Source organism: Saimiri boliviensis, chromosome 1 (assembly GCF_048565385.1).
Source record: "Saimiri boliviensis isolate mSaiBol1 chromosome 1, mSaiBol1.pri, whole genome shotgun sequence".
Taxonomy (NCBI): domain Eukaryota; kingdom Metazoa; phylum Chordata; class Mammalia; order Primates; family Cebidae; genus Saimiri; species Saimiri boliviensis.
The window spans coordinates 50844560-50868501 of NC_133449.1; the positions used below are offsets into that span (position 1 = coordinate 50844560).

General features: G+C 40.7%; 1 protein-coding gene across 1 annotated transcript in view; it reads left to right on the forward strand.

Annotated features, from left to right (window-relative positions):
• The first annotated feature begins 1838 nt into the window (after nucleotides 1-1838).
• The window catches only part of EIF2AK3 (eukaryotic translation initiation factor 2 alpha kinase 3), a 74459-nt gene continuing 52355 nt past the window's right edge, over nucleotides 1839-23942 (forward strand). Inside the window, exons 1-2 of the mRNA XM_074397111.1 lie at nucleotides 1839-2336; nucleotides 16528-16657. Coding sequence (XP_074253212.1) covers nucleotides 2029-2336; nucleotides 16528-16657 — 438 coding nt within the window. The 5' untranslated portion in view covers nucleotides 1839-2028. The remainder of the gene's footprint in view (nucleotides 2337-16527; nucleotides 16658-23942) is intronic.

Below are 23942 nucleotides of genomic sequence, written 5' to 3' on the forward strand. Positions count from 1 at the left end.
TATGGCAGCACCCTGTAGTCTATTGTAAGGACTTGGCTTTTATCCTGAGTGAACTGGGGGAATTTTTGAGGGTTATGACCTGCACTATGGAAAGCAAGAAGACCAGTGAAAAGTGTTCCAAACAGGAAAGACTTGAGTTGCTGACTCAAATACAGCTGACAAAATGAAGACCAGGAATTATCCTTTGACTACAGCACGGGTGACCTCGGCAAGCTCAGTTTTGGTGGAGTTGAGGGTGTGAATGCCTAACTGTAGTGTGCTTGGGTATGGGAGAAGAGGAATTGAAGATAAGGAATTTTGAACACTTGAGTTTTGCCGTACAGAGGAACAAAGACGTGGTAGGAGCTGGAAGGGGAAGTGGGGATTTCTTGTTTGTTTTGTTTTGGGCGGGGAGAGCTTAGAGCATGTTTTTATGAAGATGAAGGATAATCTATATATACCCATATTGCCAACACCTTGTTAATTTTCACCGGTTTGGGAGCAGGTGCAATGGCTCATGCCTGTAATCCTAGCACTTTGGGAGGCTGAGGCAGGAGGATGGCTTGAGGCCAGGAGTTTGAGACCAATCTGGCCAGCACAGAAACCCCATCTTTAAGCAACAAAATTAAAAACTGGCCTGACCCGGTGGCAACCGTCTGTAGTCCCAGCGATTCCAGAAGCTGAGGCAGGAAGATCGATTGAACACAGGAATTCAAGGTTACAGTGAGCTATAGTCAAGCCACTGCACTCCAGCCTGGGCAAAAGAGCAACACCCTGTCTCTAAAAAAAAATTTTTTTTAATTTTTTAAAATGTTCACTGGTTTTGATGGAGGCAACAGACACCTGGCCAGTCTCCTCATCATTGATGCCGTCACTGCTGAAGATGCATTTTCTTATCACTTGATTCATCTGCTCAAAAATCTTCAGGAAGTCCTTATTTGTTGAATTAAAAGTTCAAATGCCTTGGCTGAACATTCCAATCTTCTCCAGTCTGCCCTTTTGCAGTTTCATCACTGACTTTGGTGAGGTACAAAGCATGCCAGTTCAGAGTCAGAAGACATGAATTAAAGTCATGATTCTGTGACCAACTAGCTATGTGATCTCAGGCAAAAGACGTCAGCGCACTGAGCTGGGGCTTCTTCCCGTTCCTAAGGAGGCGGGAGGCGTGTCGGGTGGACTGGATTGTCGCAGATCACTGCCATCTCTAACAAGCGGACTTGTGAGCACCGTTGGGGCCGCAAGTAGGACCATGCACCCTCCTTACCCTTCTACTTCTAGAGACCACACAACTTTTGTGGCCACTTCTTCCTGTTTCGCTTTTGCCTTCCCAAGTAGACTAGGCTTTAGAAGAGCTACAATGCCAGCTCCTTTAAGGTCGACCTCTTCTCGGTCACAAGGGACTTGCCTCCCACTCTTCACTTGGGACTGGCCTCTTCACAGTCAGAATCCGCCACGTAGTAAGTGCCGCTTCCAACCAATCAAAAGGCAGGTAGCGCAGACCTTTGAGGGACATCCACTTCTGCCAATAATCTTCAAGTGTTCTCCAGCGCCTCGCTTTGAGGGGCGAGGCCAATCACCGCCATGGCCAATCCGTTGCAGGAAAGGTATTCCGGGGACGGATAAGTGCACCAATCAGGTAAAAAAACGGCGGGGAGGGGCATTTCTCATTGGTAATTGCATCCGGAATAGGGACCGACCTCGAACGACGAAATTACGATTTGATTGGTAGGCGTGATGTTGACAACCAGGGAAAGTCTGCCTTCCCTAACAGGGCCAGACTGGGAACATTGAGTGGCAGCGGCCGCAGCCAATGAGGGAGCAGACGCGGGGAAAGTTTGCTCAATGGGCGATGTCCGAGAGAGGCTGTCACTCAGGTGGCAGCGGCGGAGGCCGGGCTGAGACGTGGCCCGGGAACACAGCTGGCTGTCCAGGCCGTCGGGGTGACGGTAGGGTCCCTAGCGTGTCCTTGCCCTGGTGGGAGTTCCGAGCGGCGGGAGAGGCAGGCGCCCGTGGCTGCGCCTCCATGCCTGCGCGCGGGGCGGGCCGCTGATGGAGCCAGCCGCCCAACTGGGACTGCTGGTACGGGCGCTGCTGCTGCCGCCGCTGCTGCTGGGGCTCGCGGCAGGGACAGTACCCGCGGGGCGCGCCCGCGATCTCCCTGCGCCGACGGCGGAGGCGGCATTTGGCCTCGGGGCAGCCGCTGCTCCCACCTCACCGGCGCGAGTACCGGCCGTGGGGGCCGTGACTGCGGCCGAGGTGACTGTGGAGGACGCTGAGGCGCTGCCGGCGGCCGCGGGCGAGCAGGAGCCGCGGAGTCCGGAACCCGACGATGAGGCAGAGTTGCGACCGCGCGGCAGGTGAGGGGCTGCCGACCCGGGGAAGGCGACTTGTTTACGCGCGCGAGACGCGGGAGGATGCAGGGTCTGCGGCGGTGAGGGGGCGGGGTGAGGGGGCGGGGTGGGGGGCAGTGGCGGAGACCTGGGAGCCTGCTGGCGGGCGTCTTCCCTCGGCTGCAGAGGTTCAGCTGGCGACCTGGGAACGAGCACGGGGCCACGACGCCCTGCCATCCCTCGGCCAGCGACCTACCTGGGCTCTGCTTCCGAGTGCCTGGTCCCGACGGACGGGTCAGAGCAGCATCCTCGCAGGTTCGGGAGATGCTCGAAGGATGGAGTTCCGGGGTTGTAAAGAAACGCCACTTCCCCTCTTTCATTGTTTTCGGGCATTGATTATCTTCCAAGGAACCTTTCCCTCGTTTTCCTTACGCACGCCACCTCCTGTCTGTGCTGGCGTGATAGCTGTTTTGAGAAAGGACTTTAGCAAGAGACATTTGCATTTTCCTTCAAACACAACTCTGTAGTGTCCCCGGACAAGGACTGAGATCAGTGTCTCTAATTGAGATCTGCGGAACACCTGCCTCCGAATCACCTGGGGATGCTGGTGAAACCTACAGTTTTCTAGGCCCCACCCCAGTTTCACTTTCACTGAATCAGACATTCCCTGGGTAAAAACTTGTCATGGGCATGTTTCACAAGCCCTCCGGTTAATTCTTGGACGCTAAGTTTAAGAGCTATAGTCAGGTTCGTGAATATTGGATCTTGAACCTAGGAGCCATGGTTAGGTTCTTGAATAAGGGGTTTACTGTATAAACATTGAATATAGGGTTTTTTTTTTTCTTGAGTTTCTAAGCATTCTTTTAAAAATGTTACTTCAAGGTGCTTGTTTTAAAGCACTTTTCAAAGTCTAGACACAAATGTAAGGCATATTAACAGTAAATTCTGGGGGCAGCCAATCTTATGTCTGAGGAGACAGTGCGGTCTCATTTCACAAAGGGAGTGTTAAAAGGAGCATTAAGTAAATTAAACCAGGGAGGGCTAGGCCCTGGATTGAAACATATTTTAGTCTTAAAATACAGTCATTGCAAGATCACAACAAATTAGATTTAATTTTAAATTAATATTAGAACTCTAATCTATATACCTGGAGACTACTGCAAATGTGATAAGTACCAAAATTCTCTGAGCATCATTTGAATGTTTATATGTCAAAAAAAAAAAATACAGAACAAAGTTTTCTTAGGTTTGCTAATGAGTCAGTTCTCCTGGAAGAGTATTTTTGTTTATCATAAATAAATTTCTGAAGCTCCTGCTCAAAATGAATTACATGAAGTAGAGTTGAGATGTTTTGTTTTTCTTAGAATTCAAATCCACTTCAACAGATACTCGGTGGTTAACAAGAGCCCAATGCCCTAGGTGACAGAGGTTAGGTAGGTAGTCCTGGCCTTCCAGGAGAGTGTGCAGTCTAACAGTAAGGATGAAACAAGAAGACCTATAATGGCATTATAGACCAGAAACAGTGCCAGTGCCAGGGATGTCCCAATGTTTTTGTGGTGTTCTACTAGATGGGGTATGGGAGTGAGGTAGGTAAGAAGATAAGAGAAGGTTATGGCAGAATGAGTTGGTTCCTGAAAAATGGGTAAAATTGTAACGGACAGTCACAGGACTTTAGGAAACAGCAAGAGTCACAGAGGCTGGAGATTATGTTTGGAGAACATTTTCTCTCTCTCTCTCTCTCTCTCTCTCTCTCTCTCTGTGTGTGTGTGTGTGTGTGTGTGTGTGTGTAAGAGATACACATATGCACATATGTATGCTAGGCAGGGAAAAGTAGATGAGGCTAGAAGAATAGGTTAGAGCAGATTGTGTATATGTATAGCCTGATGCTAATAGCATCATCGTCACTTGGGAGTACGTTAAAAATCCAGAATCAGGCACCACCCCACCCTCACTGAATGAGAGTATCTGCATTTTAACAAGCTCACCGTTTGATTCACATTGATGTTAAAGTTTGAGAAATGTTGGGTAGAGTATCCTGAATGCCAGGTTTGATTAAAATTATGCCTAAGGAATGTTTCTCTAGCAATAGTGTGTGCTGAAAACTTGAGTTAAGACTACCAGAAGGAGAGTGTTATAGCAGTTCAGAGGAGAGGTTTTCATGTAAAGTGGTATAGAACAGAGCGGACAGACTTGAGATATGTGATGCAAACTCTAGGTTCCTGGCAAGTGAATTTATTCTTCCTTTCTTGGTACCCTTGTCCAAAGATTGAGACTCGGTGACCAGAAGCTGAGAAAAGAGGTTTAGGGGAGCAGGGAAGAAAAGGTAAGGGTTTTGGTGTTGGACATGTGACTCGGAGGTACAGGCAGAACATCGGGAGAGAGATATTAGATAGGTGGCTGGAAATGAGTGACTAGAGCCAGTGAGAGGGCAGGGTAAATATGAATAGCTGAAGTTGTGGGAAAGAGTAGGCTCATTTTCAGGAAATACCTTTTATTTTAGGGAGGAAGATGAGCCAGCAAAGGAGACAGAAATACAGCTGGCTAGGTTAGAGGTATAGGATGAGGACTGGGAAGAAAGGGATTTGGTGATGAGCACACATGAAGAATTTTAATGAACAGCAGAGACAATACTCAAATTGCAAGAGGTTAAAGATTCAGGCCTTTCTGCCCCACTCCCTCCTTTCCTCACTGATGAGGTAATTTTTAGGAGAAAGAACCTCCAAATTTATTTACTGAAAAGAGGGAGCCTGTGTAGACAGAATGAAAATGAAAGGGGCTGGGTGCGGTGGCTCACGCCTGTAATCCCAGCACTTTGAGAGGCCTAGGTGGGTGAATTACCTGAGGTCAGGCGTTCAAGACTAGCCTAGCCAACGTGATGAAACCTCATCTCTACTAAAAATACAAAAAATTAGCTGGGCATGGTTACAGGTATCTGTAATCACACCTACTTGGGAGGCTAAGGCAGGAGAATCGCTTGAACCCGGGGAAGCAGAGGTTGCAGTGAGCCAAGATGGTATCAGCCTGGGCAACAAGAGTGAAACTCCATGTCAAAAAAAAAAAAAAAAGGAAAGTGAAAGGAATAGACAAGGAGGTGAAGGTAGTTGGAGAAGATCCACTTAGCAAACAGGAGGATCATTTCTTTCTCATAAATTACAGTGAAAACAGGAATTTTGGCTTGAAGAGCATATGTGATCTCTACTAAATAGAATTGGCTAGGAAGAGATAGGGCCTAGTTTTGGGGTCTACCTTATAGTATGAACTTAAGATAGTGTGGAATGTTTGAGAAACCTTCAATTAGCCAGGAATGGTGGCAGGTCAACAGCAAATAATTATACAAAGTTTATAAAAGTTTTTTCTAAATGCTCTTTTAAAAAAATAGATAAAAACCTAGAGAGTATTAGTTCAGTAATAATAGACAGTAATTCTGTTTGTTTCAAGGAGTATTACGGGAACAGATTTGAATTAACCAGGCGTTTTTTATGAGCAGCTGGGAAGAACTGCAGTACTGGCAAAACTTTTAAAAAGAGGGAGGTGCAGAATTTTTTATTTTTTATTTTTGCATGTTGTCTTTTGATAATCAAGAAGTAATCTGAGATTCGCCAGTTCATTGGTTTTTTTTCTCCTGATGGAATTTTCAGGTTTCATTCCAAATGCTTGCTCTGCATATCAAGCATGTGAATGAGTGAATAAGCTATTTTTTTTTCTTTAAAAGTTAGCTAAAATAAACTTGTTTTTCTGGTAGCAGTCTTGTTCATGTTTCTTCTGTTAAACATTACATTAGTTGATATTTAAGTGAGATGGTCATTGCAGAAAGTTGGGAAGAAAGTCTTAATCTCACCTCACTATTAAGTTTTATATATGTTTACATAATTTTGTGAGTTACCAGTCTTCTGACTTCCACAGAAATAGCAAATTGCAGAGTGTTACTTGGGGTTCTTGGGATGGGTTGGAAAGTCATTCTGACAATCTCAGAAGTTGTAAAGCACTCGTTTTATCTTAACTGTCACTAATTTGCAAAGTACATGTTCCTTTTTCCTCTGACTCTAATTCCTCTCTAACAAAATTGTTTCTAAATCCAACGTAATCTCTGGTGTTTCTTCAATTTGTGCATCTCTAAACTGATTTTTTTTAATTAAATGAGATAACATGAAAGTATTTGCAAATATAAGATGGTATAATTCTTCTTATTTCTTTCCTGTCTTTTTACAAAGTGATCTGATGTAAAACAAAGATACAGAAATCTGGTCTTCCTCAGATTTTTAACTACTAGGACCCTTGATTAGTAGCATATCAGTTAACTAAAAGTCACATTTAAAGAAGAATTTACACAGAACTTTCAAAGCAAGTTATAAGCCAAAATAAATATACTTCAGGCTAGTAATGAACTATCCTTTGTGTCTAAAATTGTCTTCAGCTTAATTGATGCCAGGACTGTGCTTAAACTACGTGGACAGGGACGGGAGACTGCTTTTTCCTGATTTCAAATCCCCGAGTTCATAGGCATTTTTTAGATTGCAGAGGACCTGTCTTTATTAGTTCTCTGAGCTATAGCTTCAGCGTGTCTCTTCACTCCCTGAACATTGCCTGATAACTCCATTTCCTTTTATTTATGTATTTTTTGTAGGAGGGGAACTTCTTAAATATTTTTATTACAAATTGTTTTAAAATACAAAGGAGAAAACTTATAAGTTGCAGAGCTAAATGTGAGGGAAGAAGATAAATGTGTGTGTTTTTAATCCCATTCTGTTTATAAATGACCATTTTGATTAAAAATGTTTCATAGGGCCCAGTGTGGAGGCTCATGCCTGTAATCACAGCACTTTGGGAGGCTGAGGTGGGTGGATTACCAGAGGTCAGGAGTTCGAGACCAACCTGGCCAACATGATGAAACACTGTCTCTACTAAAAATATGAAAATTAGCCAGGTGTGGTGGCACGCACCTGTAGTCCCAGCTACTCAGGAGGCTGAGGCAGGACAATCACTTTAACCTGGGATGTAGAGCTTTCAGTAAGCCAGGATCGTCCCACTGCACTCTAGCCTGGGTGACCAAGTGAGACTCTTTCTCAAAAAAAAAAAAAAAGTTTCATTGACTGAAGTAGAAAAGGCACTTTCAAAAATGTTTCAATGTAACAGGAAAAGGATATCTATTAATGCTCACGTTAAACACTGTATCACTGAAAACTTAGATTGTAATACTTTTGATGTATTTGTTATGATTTGGGGCATGGCTAGTTTTGTCATATGTTTAAGTGAGGGAGGTTTGACTTGAAGATTTACTTAGTAGGTGAGGACCAGGAAGTAAAGTCCAATCAGTCCTAGTTTGTTTCTGAAAAAGAACATACGCTTTATATGCTTCCTTTAGTGAAAGCACATGTTTGGGTAAAGGATTCTTTGCTACACCGAAAAAAACAGGTTCAGCCAAATCACATTAGATTTGTAGTTTTGTGAAGTACTGCCTTCTTCTCAACCTCCAGAAAGGAAATTTGAAATTTTAAAATAAGCAGTTGTTAATGTAGAAATTATTTAATCCATATGATACTCTTCTGTCACCTGCTTCTATTCTTTCACATGGGAAACTTCTACAGGAGATAAGCTGCCTTTAAAATAATTTTATGAAGAAATTTAGCATACTTACCAGAAACGGTAAACTTAACTGTAAATAGGCAGGTGTTCTGGGTTACTTAAGTCAGAACCATTTTTCTTTTTTGATTGCATATTCATTGTGGCAAAAAGTCATTTCTCCTAAATTAAGGACATAATTAGAACAATTACAGGATGAACAACATCTGTGAGATTTCTGAGAGAAATAAAAAGCTGTGCATTGTAGTAATATAGTATTTGCCACTTATGCAAACTTACAGTTAACAGAATAACAGAGTTAGAAAACCTGAATTTCTGCTCCTTCTCAAAACTTTGTATTTGGTGCATAATCTTAGATAAATCACATCTTTTTTCGTCTTCTCAGCCTTTTTGGTGGTGGTTGTTTTATGTAGATAATATGTTTGTCCTACCAAGTTTTATTCATTCAACAAACATTTATTTAGTTTTATTGGGGCCTATGTACCGTCAGGTCCTGAGAGTAGATAAATGTCTTTTCCTTAGGAAGCTCCAAGCCCGACAGATCATTGTGTTAAACTATCCAGTAATGGATAATAAGTTACATAAAAGTAGTGTGAGAGTGAAAAGAATGGAAGTGGCAAGTTATTGAGTCCTGGAATGAGAAAAATATCAAGCATAGTGTAGGCAACAGAATAGTATGAGCAAGGGGACAGAGCAGGGAGTTCGTAGAATGAGCACAGAGCAGTGGTTCCTAAGCCAGGACTCCTGGACCCCTACAGATCTACAAAGATGAAAATGGGGATTCATGAGACTGCCAGTATTTTAAAATAACCGAATGGAAATTGAACATTTAATAGAAGGTGCATTAAAAAGTCATGTTTTTTTGCTTTGAACTAGAATTCTATAAAACCTTGTATAGTAATTATAGTTGTTTCAAGAAATGTTGAATATTTTGATTGGTTCTTACCTATTTCCTCTGAAGTTGGGGGAATTATACACAGTGTTCATTTGGCAAGTGTAATAATTTAAGACATGGGGAAAAATATAGACAAATAAAAGAACTTTTGAAAAGTTCACCCCATGGGAGGGGGTGGGGCGTAGGACTGGGAAAGAGAGGGGAGAGGGGATTGGACTGGCAGAGGAGGCAGAAAAATGAGATTAGGAAAGTACACTGAAGCCAGATTGTGAAAGGCTTTATGTGCCACAGCAAGCAGTGTGACCTTTCTTCTTCAGTGGGTACAGGGAACCTTGGAAGTTTATCAGCTCTCTCTTACAAAAACAAAACTATGGGAAGAAGAGAGGGGAAAGAAACCTGAGGCAGGAAAATGTGTGAGAAGACATTTTAAGGTGTCCTGATGAGAAATGAGAATCTGCTCTAGGGCAAGAGCTGTGGTAATGAAGAAGGAAAATTTTTTTTTTTGAGACGGAGCCTCACTCTCATGCAGGCAGGAGTGCAGTGGCGCAATCTCAGCTCACTGCAACCTCCACCTCCCAGATTCTCTTGCCTCAGCCTCCCAAGTAGCTGGGATTACAGGTGTGCACCACCACACGCAGCTTACTTTCGTATTTTTAGTAGAGACAAGGTTTCACCATGTTGGCCAGGCTGGTCTTGAACTCCTGACCTCAGGTGATCCACCCGCCTCAGCCTCCCAAAGTGCTGGAATTACAAGGATGAGCTACTGCATCCTGCCAGAAAAGAATTAAGAGAAGCTTCAGAAATAGAATTAAAAATACATGGCTGTTGTTTAAATGTAGAGGGTGAGGGAGCGCAAAGAGTTGATGTCTGATTTAAACGTCAGGTAATAGGATGGATGGCTAACACTTTTAAGTGGCAGGAATAGGTTGTGGGAAAGAAGTTTTCTGAGCCTGTTACGGTGATAACAAGTAGATCCTGCTGAAAATGCAGAACTACGATAGGGAGAGATGGTGAACTATAAATCCTGTACAGATTTGGGGGCTGTCATACTACAGATGGAGGTGAAGCTGTGAACACTGACCATCTAGGTGGAACATGTAGTACAAATGGGAAAGTGCTTGCTATATAGAGATTGAAAGCTATAAGAATGATAGGTGAGGACTCAGGAGGGACTAGTCGATCCTGTAGAAACTAGGAAAGAAGAATGTCCAGAATGAGGAGATAGCCACAATGGTGGCTTTTGTGAGGACATACCTGATGAAGGAAATGGATCTGGTGGTTAGGAAACCATTGAAAATCTTTCTTGAGAGTAGCTTCCAAGAATTAGATCATGGGTAAGAGATCAGGGCTTGCTGAGGAATCATCCAAATTGAGTGCCTTTGTAAGCTACAGCAAGATGTAAGAGAAATAGAAGTCTCTAAAGTGTTTACTGACAGAGATGTTTGATATGCCTTTTTCATCCAGGTCATAAATTATTATTTTTTCTCTATGGAAGTGGCTCTCTAAGGTAAAACAGTGCACAACTGGTCTTATGAGACTCACCTGGGGTACTTGTTAATCTGCATTCTCCCAGTCTCCTTCTTAGAGTGAGACGTGTGAACTTTTAATGGTTTTTAACAAGCACTCTAGATTATTTTTATGATCAGATACATTTGGGTTATACTGAGATAGTTGAAATAGCCATATTTTGCCTGTGAAAAAATAGGTCGAATGAAACCATGAGAAGAGTAAGAACAGAGCCGTGGGGGTGTACACCCAGGTCTGACTTACAGCTCTGATTCTTTCCACTGGAAAAGCTGTCTCTACATTTCCTTCAATTCTTGAATAAGTTATGAGTTTTTTATCTTGATAATGGAAACTTCAAAATAGAGCAAGTGGATATTGGGGAGATAAATTAACCTTATATTCTTCCTATTTTGGGAGGTGTTCATTTTTTATTTTTTGTCTCTATTTATGTTTCTTCTTCTTTTTGGAGATACCATTTCACTTTAACACTTATTAGTCTGGACTGCAATGGTACAGTCATAGTTCACTGCAGCCTCAGCCTCCTGGGTATACACTATCCTCCCACCTCAGCCTCTGAGTAGCTGGGACTATAGGCCTATGCCACGAGACCCGGCTAATTTTTGAAGTATTTTTATACATTTGGAGTCTCACTGTATTACACAGTCTGGTCTCAAATCCTTAGCCCTCCAAGCAGTTCTCCTGCCTCAGTCTTCTTGAGTGTTGGGTTTACAAATGAAAGCCACTGCACCTGGCTGTGTTTATTCTAAATGCCATGTCTTTTTTTGTTAAGTTCACCTTTTATTTTAGATACAGGAACTGCATGTGCTGATTTGGTGCATAGTGTATTATAACTGGGTAGTGAGCATAGTACCCAATGGTAGCTTTTCAACTCACCCCCTGCCAGAAGTCTGCGGTGTCTATTGCTCCCATGTTTATGTTCATGTGTGCTTAATGTTTAGCTTCTGCTTATAAGTGAGAACATGCAGTATTTGGTTTTCTGTTCCTATTTTAATTTGCTTAGGATTACGGCCTCCAGCTCCCTCCATGTTGCTACAAAAACATGGTTTCATTTTTTATGGCTGCATAGTATTCCATGGTACATATGTACCGCATTTTTAAAATCCAGTTTACTGCTAATGGGCACTAGGTTGATTCCATATCTTTGTTATTGTGAATAGTGCACTAAGTGCTGTAACTCATTGGTATCCTCTGTTCGTCTCTCTCTGCATTCAGCCTGAAGACTGTTTTTCAGCAATATCTGTCTACTTGATGTTTTTCTTGATCTATATTGTGCCAATAAGTACCTCTCTCTTAGACAGTGATTAGGTATAGTAGCAAATCTTTATTGCCCCAGTAGTGCTACTCAATTCCAACCAGAGCAGAAGGGGTACCTCCGTTCCAGAAACATGCTTGTGGGGAGGAGCCCATAATGAATACTATAGCTGGCTTGTAACACAAGAGAGGAAGAGTAACTTTTTTTTGATACCTGATAGAATTGTTAGGGTATTTGCTGTTATTCTCATTACAAGGGGTCAAAGTAATAAAGGGTACCCCACTCAAGGAGCTAGATTAAGTATCAATTGCCATTATGAAAGTAAGAGAGATACTTTGTATTTTATTTTATATTTGCAACAGGGTCTCACTCTGTCCTCCAGGCTGGAGCATGGTGGCGCAGCCTTAGCTCGCTGCAGCCTTGAACTGCTAGGCTCAAATGATACTGCCACCTCAGCTTCCCAAGTAACTGGGACTATAGCCATGTGCCACTATGCCAAGCTAATTTTTTAAAAACTTTTTTTTATAGAGATGAGGTCTTACTATGTTACATAGGCTGGTCTTGTACTCCTAGGCTCAAGCAGCTCCTGCCTTAGCCTCTCAAAGTTTTGGAATTACAGGCATGAGCCACCACACCCAGCCAAGAGTGAGATACTCAGTTGTTCCTGCCCATGTTTATATTTTTAAACATTGCTCAAATACTCACATACTGCCTAAACATAATAAATAAAAATATCTTACTTTCAAAAGCAGAACATATTGGCCAGAAAGCAGAATATTTGACTCAGTTAAGTATACCCTTATGATAGGTTTTCAGTGAAAGAATAGTTAAATATGAAATCCCAGATTACTTATTAAAATATGTTCTTATACACAGTGATATGTATATGCATATTTTATTGTTGAATTTTTCTTTGTCTTGAAGATAAGAGCTAGAATTGTATTCTCTGAATATACTTCCAGCACACAACTAGCAACATACTCAGAAAAAGTATACCTTTTTTGGACTGTTGTAAATAGAATGCCCAAGCGGGGGGAAAAATGTTTGTCCTGAATTTAAAAGGAAAATAGTATTTGAAGTATTCTAATGGTCTCCTTAATTTTTCATGGGTCAACACTGTTTGCTCATGCTAAATTTTGTTTCAATTAGATTTTTTTTCATTCAGCCATTTATTTGTGGTTAATGATTCTTGAACAGAAAAATGAAACATCTCTACAATGGGACTAGGAAAGAGATAACTTGGTGGTTGACTGTTGATCTCTAACTTAGATTCTGTTGTTTTATTTATAAAGTGGCATACCTAAGGTGTGACTTTTTATACTCTTTATTATAAAATAATTTTTTTTCTCAAAGTATCCTTTTGCTTTACCAACTCCTAATTGATTTCTTTAGAAAGCAGAAGGATAATATGTAGGGCAGGAAGTTGGGTGGTTCTCTTTTGGTTTGCTATCTAAAATTACTTGAGTTTGTAGGATGGCAAAGTCTTCACTTTCACAAATCAGACTAAGTTGCCATTCAAAATTAGAATTAGTGTAGTGTTTGGAAATGAAATTTAATTGCTCTTTGAAGGGTTTCAAATGGGTTTACTTGAACATGTCTGTCTTGGTCAACTAGCGGCTCTACTTGGAATTTGTATACATTGTGCATCAAGTGATATAGGAGAGATAAAGTTGCAGCTTGTACTCCTGACATGCTTAGAATGTGCATGGTCTTTAAAGCTGAAAAATATATCTAACGAATTTCTAGAACAACTGTACAAGTCATCCTTTAAACAAGTATTTAGGCCAGGCAGGTGGCTCACACCTGTAATCCCAGCACTTTGGGAGGCTGAGGTGTTTGGATCACCTGAGGTCAGTAGTTCGAGACCAGCCTGGCCAACATGGTGAAACCCCATCTCTACTAAAAAAATATAAAAATTACCTGGGCTTGATGGTGAGCACCTGTAATCCTAGCTATTCGGGAGGCTGAGGCTGGAGACTTGCTTGAACCCAGCAGGCAGAGGGTGCAGTGAGCCAAGATTGCGCCATTGCACTCTAGCCTGGGCAACAAGAGCGAAACTCTGTCTTAAAAAAAAAAAAAGAGAGAGAAAAGAAAAAGTTATGGAGAGTCTGTTGTGTAGCTGGAGGTGTATGCTCCAGGCAGAAGAAACAGTAGCTGCAAAGGCCCTAAGGTAAAATTTTGCATGATGTATTTGAAGAGTTGGAGGAATCTGTCTGTGTATATGTGAATTCAGAGAAGCCTAGTAGACAATATAAATTGGGTAGGTGGTTAGATATGTATGTCTACCGTTTAGGGGAGAGGCTTGGAACCAGATATAAATTTGGGAGTTGCCAGCATATAGATGGTATTTAAAGCTATGAGACTGGATGAGATCACCAAAAAAGTTACATGCAGGTAGAGACTATTTAAAGAGATAGAAAAGATAAGAGGGAACCAGAGAATGAAACTGAAAAAGAATAGCATAGAACTGAGTCCAAAAAATAGAGCATGGTGTCCTGGAAGCCACATAGAGTTGTTTCATGGAGGACAGAAATTGCTGGTCAGGTGCTGCTAGGTGGTCAAGTGAAGTGAGACCATGGGATTTATCAGTGTGAAGGTCATTGCTGACTCTGACAAGAACCGTTTCAGTGGGGTGGTAGGGGCAAGAACCTGATTAGAAATAGTTCAAGACAGAAGGGGAGGAGGAGATTTAGAGACAATACATAACAACTCTTTCAAGGAGTTTTGTTGCAGAGGGGTAAGAAATAGATTAGATGCTCGAGGAGGGAGAAGGATTCATTTTGTTTGATCTGGTTTGGTTTTTAAGTTGGGGAAAGTAGTAGCAGGTTTTAATGCTGCTATAACAAAATACTGTAGACTGGGTGGTTTATAGACAACAGACATTTATTTCTCACAGTTCTAGAGGCTGGGAAGTTCAAGATCAAGGTACCAGCAGATTCAGTATCTGGCACAGACTGATTCTTCACAGAAGCATTCCCACTTGGTGGAAGGGGTGAGGGAGTCTCTGGGGATGCTTTTATAAAGGCATTAATATCATAAGTGAGGACCCTAGTTTCATGAACTAATCATCTCCCAAAGGCCCCACCTCCTAGTACCATCACCTTGGTGATTAGGTTTCAACTTAGGAATTTTTTTGGGAGGACACAAAAGTTCAGTTTATAGCAAATGCTGATGAGAATATTCTAGTAGAGAAGGAATGATTGGTGACTTGGGAGTGAGAGGAGACATTTGCGGGAGCAAGATCACATGAATGTGTAAGGGAGCGCTATTGCTTAAGTGGAGGTGTTGGTGGTAGATGGGAGTGTGGTCAATTCACTTGCACTAACAGGAGGGGAAGTGGAAGTCATGGTCCAGGTACTGATGACTAGATAGAGATGTGGTAGGAAGCAAGCTATTTGCTTCTGTTTTTCTCCATGAAATAGGAAGCATCGTCACCAAAATGTGTGAGCTTAAAAGAGCTGGTATCAGAAGTTTGAGGAGCGGGGAGACATGAAATGGTTAACGTGGTTCAGTGGCATAATGGATAGACTAGGGAAGGGTATTATGATTGTTGAACATTGTTTTTTTTTTTTTTTTTTTTGAGACGGAGTTTCGCTCTTGTTACCCAGGCTGGAGTGCAATGGCACGATCTCGGCTCACCGCAACCTCCGCCTCCTGGGCTCAGGCAATTCTCCTGTCTCAGCCTCCTAAGTAGCTGGGATTACAGGCACGCGCCACCACGCCCAGCTAGTTTTTTGTATTTTTAGTAGAGACGGGGTTTCACCATGTTGACCAGGATGGTCTCGATCTCTCGACCTCGTGATCCACCCGCCTCGGCCTCCCAAAGTGCTGGGATTACAGGCGTGAGCCACCGCGCCTGGCCGCTTGTTGAACATTGTTAATAGCCTTTTTGAGGTTGGTGGTTATTAATTAAACTGAGGATAGTCAACATGATGTGTTTCTCTTCAGATACATTCAGCTGCACAGATGTAGGAGTGAGAAAGGAGAGAAGATTGACTTCAACCAGTTCTTCCAGAGTGTGACATGTGAGAGGCAGGGTAGGGAGTTGAGGTGTCCACAAGGTAGTACTTAAGATGAGGGACTGTGGGACTTTAACTGGTTAAGAAAGAAGTGAGGGCATGGTGGTAGTGAAAGTCATAGTATCAGTGGCTTGTAGGTTCTGGTGGGGTCAGAAATTGGGGAATCAGGGAAGTAGAGGAAGTGAGCTAAAAAGAAGAGTTGATTGGTAGGGGGTTGCAGTGATTCGTAATGACAATCTAGTGTCTGACCACAGGAGTAGCTGAAGCAAGGTAGACAGAAAATGAAAACCCAAAGAATTGAGGCAGAAGCAGGTTAAATTTATTAGGTAGTAGCAGTAAACCAGCAGCAGAAGTCCTCCAGGATGGGGCTACTTACCTAAGGGTCAATTAGATGTCTGCTAGGAGGGGTAATGGACAGAACAGCTTGATCCTGAGGATTTTCAGAGAGGAGAGGAAAAAAATCATCTGAAAATTGCAATGAAATACATGGAGTCTACTTATCCCATTCTGAGCAAGGGTTATGGGAGAAAAAAATTCTCTGTGTTTCTGTAGGGAAGCGATGTCCTCAGGAAAAGCCTGGTTTCTATAAGAGCAAGAAGATAAATGAACATTCAGGGAAAACAATGTTTCAGGGGAAAGACTTTCAGGAGGTAGGTAGGTAGAAGAAGACAAAACAAGGAACATTTTATTCCTTATGGGAATTAGAGTGTGGAATCAAGGGTGACCTATGAGTTGGGGCTTTTCATAAGTGACATAAACAGATAAAGGGCATATTGAAATTGTCTTGGTCCAAAGACAGTTGTGGCAAGATTGGTAGAAAGCCCCCTCCTTCTTTCTACCAATAGAAGCCTGGACATGGGCTGGATTTCTTTTGAGTGTGTGTGATAAGTGTGCCTAATATCTTAGAGACCCATTTAATTTTTAAAATATTTTTAATATTTACAGGTCATTAGTAATTATCAGCACTTTAGACGGGCGAATTGCTGCCTTGGATCCTGAAAATCATGGTAAAAAGCAGTGGGATTTGGATGTGGGATCTGGTTCCTTGGTGTCATCCAGCCTTAGCAAACCAGAGGTAAGAATTTTCTGTTAAATATTGACTGGAAAACTTAATTCTAATGAGTAATTGCCGATATTAATAAGTTTGAGGCCCTATTGTCCAAGTTTGAGGCCTGTCTACCTCTTACAGGCTGTGTCCCTTTAGGGCAATTACTTTTCTATTCCTCAGTTCCCCTCTTGTGAAATGAGATGGATAATAACATCTACTTCTTAGGATTACTTGGGGCATTAAATGAGTTAATCCTATAAGTGAGCGGCTAAGGATACTGTCTGCCATGTCAACATAGCACATTATCTGAGCTTTAAATGATTATTGTTTATTATCATCACAAGGTCTCTAGGAATAATAAGATAAATATAAATAAAAACATCATTGAATTTTACTAGTTAGAAATCTGTGCTGCAAAATCCCATAAATTATTATTCCTTATGTTTTCCCTCAAGTGTGTATTCTAATTATAAACAGAATTCATCTGAATTTTTTTATAATGTAATTCCAGTCAAATTTGATTATTTATGGAAAGTTTGTACTTAACAATTCTGAGCTCTAGAACAGTAGGGGAGAAAGAGCATCGATTCAAAGAGACTTTGCTTTCAAAATTACTCTGGCACATGACTTCAAGTCCCTCAGAGCATGAGTTGTTCTCATCAATAAAGTGAGGACACAGCCTGCATACATGGGGTGCAGATGGAGGAGATTAAATAAGAGAAGCTGATTTTCCTCACCTTTAGACTCAATTCTGATGGATTAAGTCTCTCTCCTTTTCTGGAGCTTTAGTCTGTTAGTTTATATTATTTAAAAATAAGTCCATCTTTTGAGTGGTGACTACTAACATTGAAGTAGTCATCTCTGTTTTCCAGAAAACCCGTGGCCTTCTATTATATTGAGTTGTTCCTGTGTGCCACTCCCTAGGGTAGTCTTTTTTTCTCTTTTGTCATCACTGTTTTTCTTTAAAAAGCTTCCTAGCTGATATTAAGTACGGAAAACACAAAATCTTACATGAAGGGTTTGAGAATGATGTGAATATTGGTGACCAGACTTTCCAGTGGGAAACTACTACCAGTGACCATCTGTAATAATGGACTTTCCTGTGCTCTCCAGTAAACCCAGCCCAAATCTTTTCTGGTGCACCTAAACTGATGCTTAAGGAAACAACACTGCCAAATTTCCGCATTTGCTTCCTGCTAAACCCTGACTAGACTTTAAAAGTGGCCACTATTTCTCAGATAGTATACTGAAAATATATTTTGAGAATAGTGAACTTCTATTGTGTTGTGAATTATTAATGCAAATAGCAATTTGATTGTAAATTACATTCAGTTTCTAATTGAGTATGGTATTCAAATGAATTACAACTTAAGATAAACTTGTTTATTTTTGTTCTGCTGGGATTATGCTTGAGTATGCACATTTTACTTTATTTTTAAACTAGACATAAGAGATGATCAGCAAAATGAGAAGATTGTAAGCTGCTTACATCTGAGGTAATATTACAGTGTGTTGTAGTGGTTCAAAGCATGTGTGTGTTTGCAAACTGAAATATACATAGGCACAAAAAGATAAGTTGTATGGTATGGCAAAGTAGAATGCAAATAGTTGTGATAACCTGAGTGCTAGTAAGTGTGTTTAAGTTATAAGCAGCTAGTTGTATTTGAAGGTTTTCTTACAGATAGCAGTTATATTAGCTGTTTTTAAAACAGTTCAGCTTTCTTACTGTCCTTAGTTGGCACCTCTTTCTGTGGTTCATTATGGTTCTCTTGTTTTCATTGTCCTCTCTCACACCCACCCACCCCCAATTCTAGATCCTTTGGATAGAATGCTTTGAAATACTGAATTGAAAGCATATTCAGAAGGCTCATTGGTTGCTTTGCATGCAGGAAAAGAATCCTGATACCTCTTTGCATTATCTAGATTTTAATTTTCTACTTCGTAGGAAAAAAAAAGAAGAAGAAGAAAATCTGGAGGCATTGAAATATCTGTGATAACATGATAGATTTACTAGATTTTACTGCTGCCGCAAATTTTTGGGACTATTTCTTGAGAGTGGATGTTTAATATGTAGAGATACTGATGATGTAACATTGTTCCCAGCATTATACTTGATGCTCTTAGACATATACTTGATGCTCTTAGACAGTGTAATCCTCATAGTAACCCATTTGAGGTTGATACATTGGTCCCATTTTGTATAGAGGAAACTGCAGCTCAAAGAAATTTGTTTGAGGTTGCTGACTGGCTATATATATGATGAAGTTGGAACTGAGCCTGGCTTGCTTGATTGTACTCCATTCTGCCTGCTCTGAAGCTCTTTCGCCACCTTGTATGTACCCCTCTTTACAAACTCAGTCTGTTCACAGAGTACACTGGTTCTAAGACTGTTTGGTCTCAGGACCCATTTATACTCTAAAAAATTATTGAGGGCTCCAAAGAGCTTTTTTTTCAGGCTGGAGTGCAATGGTGTGATCATATCTCCCTGCAGCCTTGAATCCTGGGCTCAAGCAATCCTCCTGCCTCAGCCTTCCCAGTAGCTGGGAGTACAGGCATGCACCACCATGCCCAGCTAATTTTTTTTTTTTTTTTTTTTTTTTTTGTAGAGACAGTGTCTCAATATTGCCCAGGCTGGTCTGAAACCCCTGGGCTCAAGTGATCTTCCCACCTTGGCCTCTCAGAGTGCTGGGATTACAGGCATAAACTACCACGGCCAGCCTAAAACAAATGTTTAAAAAACATATGTATTAATTTATTAAAGAAATGATAAACCCACTGCACAATAACATAACTTTTTATGAATAATAACTATATTCTTTAATACAAAAAATTTAATAAGAAAAGTAGCATTTTACATTTTTGCAAGTCTCTTAAATTTCTGGTTTAATAGAAGACAGTTGTATCCTCTTCTGCCTTAAATATGTTGCATTGTTGTTTTGATTTAATTATATAAAAAAGAATATCCAGCCACATACAAATGTAGTTGGAAAAGGGAGGAATATCCTAGTAGCCTTTTCACGTAATTGAAGCCATTCTTTTTTGATACTCTACCAAAACGAGTGGAAGTTTCTTAAACACTGTGGAATCAGAAACCACAGTGAACATTTCAATGAACATTTTATACTCTGATCACTAACATCCATTGGTCTGTCCTACCTTTTACTCATGCATGATTTTATAATTTACAAAATATTGACTGAGTTACATAGATCTTTTAAATGTTGGCATATTTCCTTATTCATTATTAAAAAAATCAAATTTGTTGCTATTACCACTGATCTCATCAGAAAAGTCTGTAAGTACTGGGAAGCTATCAAGCGCAAATTGGTAGATAGAAGTTTTTTTGTTTTGTTTTGTATTTTGTCTTTTAGAGACAGGAGGTTGCTTTGTTGCCCAGGGTGGAGTGCAGTGGCGTGATTATAGCTCACAGGAACCTCTAACTCCTGGGCTCAAGCAATCCTGCCACTTCAGCCTCCTAAGTACCTAGGACTGTAGGTTCTTTCCACCAAGCTCAGCTACTTTTTAAAATTTTTTGTAGAGATGGAGTTTTCTTATGTTTCCCAGGTTTCCTCCTGCCTCAGCCTTCCAAAGTGCTGGAATTATAGGCATGAGCCACCATGCCTGGCCCAAGTTTTCTAGTATTCTAGAATTCACTTGAAAAACTTAAATTTTATCACAAATACTGTCAGATGTGTTCTTTGAAGTAAAAAGTCCACTTTGTTCATTTTTGAGAAAATGTCTACCAAATACCTAAGTCCCATAATCATTGTTTTTTTCAGTTGACTTTTGAGTAAAATTGTAGCTCAATGAACAAAGCTGCTAGTTCAGCTCACAACTCAGTTCCACAAGTGCTTTTCCTCAAGACATGCTTTAGTATGTGGAGAAAGGCTTGTTACATACTTCCTAATTAGTCTTGCAGAATAGTAAAAAGATGTGTACTCAGGGTCAAGACTTAATGAAATCAGTCATTTTTATTGCGTTATCAAGAACATTCTTTTTTTTTTTTTTTTTTTGCAATGGCACGATCTCGGCTCACCGCAACCTCCGCCTCCTGGGTTCAAGTGCAACTGTCTCTGTTTTTTTTTTTCTTTTACTTCAAGTGTATGATATTGAAGAATACCATTGTATTCTTAGATCGTTTCCTGAATTGTGCCAAAGTACCAGCAGTTTTAGTCAGCATTGCTTTTACACCTTCAGGGGAAATAGCAACCCAGTGAAAAGGCAAATCACACCTTGTTTGAAAACTATTAGCTGTTTGTACCCTGAAAGAGTCCACAGATCACACTTTGAAAGTTGCTTATTTGGTATATGATAAAAATATAAGAATATTTGTGAAATTATAAACATATTAACAGGGAGAGAAGAATGTATTGTGAACTTGAGTCATCTGTTATTCAGCAAGGTGTGTGCTGCTCAGCATCTAGAAGTTATGTTCAGAAGTTGAACGTTTGTCCAGTTCAGATTTAGAAAAAAAAAAGTTGGATAAACACCACAAAACGATCACCAAGGCCGGGCGTGGTGGCTCACACCTGTAATCTCAGCACTTTGGGAAGCCAAGGCAGGTGGATTGCTTGAGCTCAGGAGTTCAAGACCAGCCTGGGCAACATGGTGAAACCCGATCTCTGCAAATACAAAAATTAGTCAGATGTGGTGACATGCACTTGTCGTTTCAGCCACTCGAGAGGCTGATGTGGGAGGATCGCTTGGGCCTGGGAGGCGGAGGTTGCAATGAGTCAGATCACACCACTGCACTCCAGCCTGGGTAACAGAGTGAGACCTTGTCTAAAAAAAAAAAAAAAAAAAAAAAAATTATATATATATATATATATAAAACTGCCATTTGAAATGCTGTGAATTGGATGCATAGAGTAATAATGCCTTCCTAAATGCATCTGGTGCAGTTTTTTCTTAAGGTCCTTAACCTTCATAATAGTTAACTTTGTGAGAAGTAGTTAACTTCTCTCTCAGAAACCTAGTGTGTTTGGTTTTAAAGGGTGGTGTAGGGAAGAGGACCAGTTGTAGCAAGCAGAAAGAGCTGGCACCTCCCAGGTGACAATAAATAGGTTGATGGTTTCATATGGGGACTCCTGTATTAGAATGTCAGTTTCTCCAAGCTTTCGTCAAGAGTGGTATGAAAGTTGGGTGCAGTGGCATGTGCCTCCTTAGTAGTCGTCCCATCTACTTAGGAGGTTGAGCCCTGTTGAGCCCAGGAGTTTGAGGCCAGCTTGGGCCACATAGCACAACCCTGTCTTATGAAGATGGAACAGATTAAATTTAGAAGACCAGAGAACATGTATTCTCTGCAATTATCAAAGTTACTTATTAATCTGAGAAGCTGAAGGATAAAAAGGATTTGATAGACTATATAATAATGTTTAAGTTATTGATGAAAGAATTGGTTATGGATCACATGTACTTTTGCTGGAATAATAAAGCTACACAGGAACTTTTTAGGTGATGTGGTATTGTGGAGGAGGGACTAGGATTCAGGAGCTTCAGTTTTAGTCATACTTCTTCCATTAATTTACTGTGTGAACTGGCTAAATTATTTAATCAGTAGAGGTTTAATTTCCTTCTCTATAGAATTATAGGATTGTACTAAATCTCTAAAGATAATCTAACTTCATGCATCAGTATAGTCAAATACATGAAATACCCAAGTTAATTATCTAGAGGAATTTTTGAACTTTCCCTTTTACTACATTTAAGGATTCTTTTGAAAATAAAGAACTAATTCACTAGGAATTAGCCTTAGGTACATTCTTGCCCCCTGGCTTGCACTGATGTTGTTCCCAACGTTTTCTGATCCAAAAGCCTTATAAGATAGTTTACTATGTTGCTTTAGTGGGGTTTTGATTATGTCAATGAAAAAGAAAAGTTCATGGAAGGTAAGGGGAATGGACAGTTCCATTAAGAACAGATGTTTTACATTATATTTAGAATGAATTGTATACTGCAGGAAGATTGAAGTACCTTGGGACATATATCTCATTTGCCACTATCTCCTGAAAAGAGTGTTGATACATAACCAAGCTAAAACCATTAGTGTGTGTATTTGAGTGTCTTCGAATAAATGATGCACCTAAAGTTGACTCTGTTAGCTTTAACAGATGTGCCCTAGGTTCTAAGCCTAATATTTTTGCCAGTTAATAGTAGCTAAGAATTTTGTTTTTAATTTTAAGAAGGACTACCTGATGTGAAGTCTGATTTGCTTTCCTCTGGTAATTTATATTCAGATTCAACCTTGAAAAAGCACTAAGGAAATTTTTCTGTGGTTCCTACTGATTGTCTTAAAATTTTGTTTCCTAACATATTAGTATAGTTTTTTCTTTAGGGTCTCTGGGCTACATTTGGATCACTTCACTAAATCTAAGTAGATTGAACTGTCTGCTTCTTTATGTCTTGGAACACATTTATAAATATGAAGACCTGGCCGGGCGCGGTGGCTCACGCCTGTAATCCCAGCACTTTGGGAGGCCGAGGCGGGCGGATCACAAGGTCAAGAGATCAAGACCATCCAGGTCAACACGGTGAAACCCCGTCTCTACTAAAAATACAAAAAATCAGCTGGGCATGGTGGCACGTGCCTGTAATCCCAGCTTCTCGGGAGGCTGAGGCAGGAGAATTGCCTGAACCCAGGAGGCGGAGGTTGCGGTGAGCCGAGATCGCGCCATTGCACTCCAGCCTGGGTAACAAGAGCGAAACTCCGTCTCATTTAAAAAAAAAATATGAAGACCTTCCTTATTTTTATTCAGAATGCATATTGTAATTGTGTGTATATAACTAATTTGTACTTAGATGAATACGTTTCTCTTTTCTCTATTTAGAGATACCATATTTGTTTCCTGTTTTGGTTTTTTGTGAAAAATGGCCTTTTTTTCCCCCTTAAGAAGAACAAACAACTTTATTATAAGTCTAAACTTAGATAAGGTTTGGGGTTTTGGTTTATTTTTGGCATGTTTCTCCCCAAGGGACACCGCCTTTTTGTTTCAGGCAGGTGCAGAAACAGACAGCTATGATGCTGGTGCTTTCCAGCCTCCTCTCCCTCCTCATATCAGACAGCATGCATCCCGCTAGTAAAAGGGCTTTGAAGGTGGGAGTGCCTTTGAAAAGGGTATGTCTTTACTGGCTACTGATATGTTCAGAAAATGTCTATTAGTAGACCATTTAAGCATTTATTAAAAGAGGATCTGTAACCTCTCTTAAAGATTCTCTTACTTATACTGAAAGTTGTCCAAGTTGTTTTGCAGTTTGTATGCAAACTAGCACATTTTGAGTCTATGTCATCTAAGATGGCAGTTTATTTTGAAGC